Source organism: Pteropus alecto, unplaced genomic scaffold (assembly GCF_000325575.1).
Source record: "Pteropus alecto unplaced genomic scaffold, ASM32557v1 scaffold106, whole genome shotgun sequence".
Classification (NCBI taxonomy): Eukaryota; Metazoa; Chordata; class Mammalia; order Chiroptera; family Pteropodidae; genus Pteropus; species Pteropus alecto.
The window spans coordinates 19,411,389-19,415,374 of NW_006442103.1; the positions used below are offsets into that span (position 1 = coordinate 19,411,389).

At 61.5% G+C, this 3,986-nt stretch overlaps 1 protein-coding gene across 1 annotated transcript in view; it reads right to left on the minus strand.

The window, feature by feature from the left end:
- Positions 1 to 370: 370 nt before the first annotated feature.
- CELF3 (CUGBP Elav-like family member 3) overlaps positions 371 to 3,986 on the minus strand; it is a 14,264-nt gene continuing 10,648 nt past the window's right edge. The window contains exons 10-12 of the mRNA XM_006919783.2: positions 3,551 to 3,694; positions 2,814 to 2,951; positions 371 to 1,189 (exon numbers count right to left, since the gene is read on the minus strand). Coding sequence (XP_006919845.1) covers positions 2,824 to 2,951; positions 3,551 to 3,694 — 272 coding nt within the window. The 3' untranslated portion in view covers positions 371 to 1,189; positions 2,814 to 2,823. The remainder of the gene's footprint in view (positions 1,190 to 2,813; positions 2,952 to 3,550; positions 3,695 to 3,986) is intronic.

The window sequence follows — 3,986 nt, forward strand, 5'->3', positions numbered from 1 at the left end:
CCCTCCACGCCAGCTCTGCAGAGCATTCCAGAATGAAGCCCCACAGAAGGGCGGAAGAGTAGCATTGGGAGGCCGTGCCCAAGGCCTGGACGCTGCTCAGAGGCGGGGCTGGCCCTTCCCGACAGCCCCCCCAAACTCCACTCCTCCCGCCCTGCCCAGCCCCGCTCAGCGTGCACAGACGCCCACCCTCAGCCTTCCAAGACTCTTATTTGCTGCTTTTAAACTTTTTTCTTTATTTAGACAGAAAAGACGAACTCTTTAAAAGTAAATTAATGCAATAAATAAATAAGTTAAGCATAGAGAAGTGTCTGAAACTGACTCCCCGTCTCCCTTACCACTCCCACCCCCACCCCATTTCTTCGCCCTAAAACCTCTTCCTAAAGAAAATGATCAGGTAATAAACCCCTTTATCCCTCCCCACACCCCTCCTCCCAAATACACAGTTACCCCCAAAGCAAAGGGAGAAATCGAGAGAGAAAAATCCAGGGGAACATTGTCTAAACCCCCAGGAGAGATGGCAGCGTCCGGCCGGTGGGCTGGGTGACGCGTGGCCGGTGGGGCGTTGACACGGAGGGACCACCAGAGACTGTAAACATTGTTAGGGGCTCAGGGGGGTCTTTTCCTCGCAGGAGGAGGAGGGTCTCTGTGGCTGACGGGAGAGGCAGCCCTCAGGGCTCCCCCACACCTCCTTGGAGGGGGCCCTTGGGGGAGGCAGTGAGTTTTAGGGCTGGACATCCTACCTCTAGCTGAGGGTGGCAGGGAGCGTGGGAACCAGCTTCTGAGAACCCCCTAAAGTGGGGAAGAGGCTGGGACGAGGGCGAGGTGGGGAGCGTGTGGGGGCCCCCACTGCCCTCTCCGAGCTGCACAGGTACAGCGGGCCCCCGGGTTGGGGAGGCGAGTGCGAAAGCTGGGCACGGGACGCCGGGCACAGGAGCCCCAGCAGAAGGCTGATACCCCGAGCCTTCGAGCCTGTCCCTTGCTCCCTCACAAAGGCCAAAAGGGCACCTGGGAGGAGGCAGGCCCTCGGGGAGGGGCCGGGTGGTGGGACTGGGCCACTGTCCTGAGCCCCCAGGGCCACGAAGCAGCTTTTGCCACAGAGGCCAAGCAAGACCCAGGGCAGGTGTGCAGAGGGCTGGGACCAGTCGTGGGGAGAGGGGGCAGGACGCCCCTTCCTGTGGCGTCTCCAGACCTGCGGAGGAAGGAGACGCGGGTGAAGCTGTGGGGAAGCCGGCCGCCAGTGCAGGTCACAGGCCCCGGGGGTGGGGAGAAGTGGCTGGGGTGGCTGAGGGAGGCCGGTCATCCAAAAGGCCTCAGTCCACACTGAACCATCTGGCCGCCCCCCAAGCCATTCGACCAGGGGAGGGGAAGGAAGAGAGGGAGGGACAGGGCGGATGATACAAGAAGCCAAGGACATTAGGAAGGAAATCGTTAAAACAGCCCGTGAGAAAAAGGCTGAGAAGGACGGAGACAGGAACGGAGGGGAAGAGAGGCAAAGAATGAGACAACGAACAGGCAGGTGGAGGCAACTCAGAGAGGAGGAGGCAGGTGCCTGTCTGGACAGACACCTGGAGAGAGAGCAGGGGGCATCCACAGGGAGGGCGGGGCAGGCCGGGGCGGCCCAGGGCTGGGCGTGGCCTGGGGTCTCTGGGGGAGCCCCTGGCCCCTGGGGAGTGCTCATTCCTTTTTAGAAAGGAACGAAGGAAGCCAGGGAGAAATGCACAGAACACAGACCACAGTCACCAACCACTGTCAACCAAGCACATCCCGCGAGCTGCCCCCGGCCCTGAGCCTGGGCTGGGGGGGCGCTTCCCTCCGCGGCCCCCTCCCCAAATAACAAACAACTGGCTCCAAAGACAACACGCTCGTTCCATGCGACTTACAGGGGCCCGGAGCAGGGGTCCGGGGATGGGGGCTTCTGCCGACAATGGACACGGGCCCTGGGCTGGGGGCCCCCAGGGTGGGGGAAGTTAAGCAGCCAGGATTGGGGGGGAAAGGGGGAGAAACAGAAAACGTGGGTATTGTTCTTGGTTGTATTTTTTGGGGGTTTGGTCCAAAGGAGATTAACGACATAAAAGGAACGGAAGCTCAGGGCTCTGGGCCGCGGGCCGGGGCGGTGGCGGGCATGGGGTGGAGGGACCCGTGAGGTGAGTCACAGGCTGTCCAGCATGTCAGCCGCCTCCACCTGAGCCACAGCTGCTCCCGAGAGGCCCGAGGTGGGGACTCCCCCCAGTCTGTTCTGCGCACTCTCCACTGTCCCATGGGTCCACTGCCACATAAGAAAATCACCTGGAGTCCAGGGCGGCAAGGAGCTGACGTCCCCACTTCTCAGAACAGATATTCCAGAAACCAGTGTTTCTAGGACCCTCCAGCCTCCTAAACCAGCCCCCTCAGTCCTCAAACCGTACTCCCCTAATTCCACTCCAACTCGAAGGAAAACCAGAGAGAGAGAGAGACAGACAGACGGACACACGGACACACGGACACACGGACACACGGACACTGACCAGACGGACGGGACTGCATATCGGGGAGGCTGTGGGGGGTGGACAGATATTTAGAGACTTGGCTCTCTGTGGGGCGTGTGTGTGTGTGCGTGTGCGTGTGTGTGTTTGTGTGTGTGTCTGTCTGTCTGTGTGTGTCTGTGTGGGGGAGGGGAGGGGAGGGGAGGGGCAGGAAGGAGACTCGAATGACTGAAAATCAGCAGAAGGGGCAGACCCCTGCTACAAACGCCCGGAGTCGGGGCTTGGAGGGGGCAGTCGGAGTGAGGGGGCTGGCCGCCGTGTGGGGGTTGGGGAGGTCACAGCAGGACCCACCTGGGGGCCCTCAGTAGGGCCGGTTGGCATCCTTGGGCCGCTTTAGCTGGACTTTGAGGCGCTTCATGCCGATCTGGAAACCGTTCATGGCCTGGATGGCAGCCTGGGCACTGGCCGGATTGTCGAAACTCACAAAGCCTGAGGGGAGAGGGGCGTGAGGCCGGCCCGGCCCCGCCCCTCAGCGCACCACCCCGCCGCCTCCAGGTCCGGCGAGCGCCCAGACACCTGCCCAGTAGCTGTTGATTGACGGGTTGAGTGAGCGAGTCCAGCCCACCGCGCACGCGCACGCGCACACTGGGACATTCGCGCCCCAGCGTCCTTGGAGGGGCGGCCCCTTTCTCAGCCTGGTTCTGAACCTACCTGTTGAAAACACCTGTCTCAGACCCTAATGACTTCTGCAGCAGGGAGGACGAGAATGTTCCCTTTCTTCCCCGAGCAGCCTTGCAGACGAGGCCCAAAGGCAACGAAGCCCGAGTCCCTCAGCCTTGCCTTTGAAAACCAAACACCCCCTCCTGAGCCTCTGCCAGGTGAGGGCTTATGGAGAAAAGGTGAGGCTGCAGGTTTCTGGAGGGAGAGAAGGCCCGGGCCGCAGCGGGGTGTGTGGGAAACGGTTGTTTTGGACTCTTGGACAATCTGGATTCCAGATATTGGCCCACGGCAACCATAAGTGACTTCGCATGTCTCAGACCTTGTCCTCTTTCAGAGTTTGGCCATTATCTTTTAGATCGTATTCTCACCAAAACACTTGCTCTGATTGGTGGCCCGGTCAACAAAGACTTTGGCTGAGATGACGTGGCCAAAGGGGACAAACATCTGGAGGACCTCTGAGTCGGTGAACTCCTGGGGCAGGTGGTAGATGAAGATGTTGCAGCCGTCAGGGCCTGGGTGGCAGCAGAGATAGAAGGCAGAGCACAGTGACTGGGGGACGGACTCAAGGAGCCAGGGCCCTGGAAAAGCAGGGCCCGGGGGACCCTCCAATCACGCCCCCAACGCGTGGGCCAGGGCACCAGCCACCACTCGCTTCCTTCCCCACCCACAGGGCCGGGGCCCAGGCTGTGAGCGGGGGAGAGGGAGTCCCTGAGCCCACGACAGGGCACCCTGTCCGCCGAGGCCCTCGGGCCGCCCAGGCCGCACCTTCCCGTTGCTGCTGCTGCTGCTGCTGCTGCTGTTGCT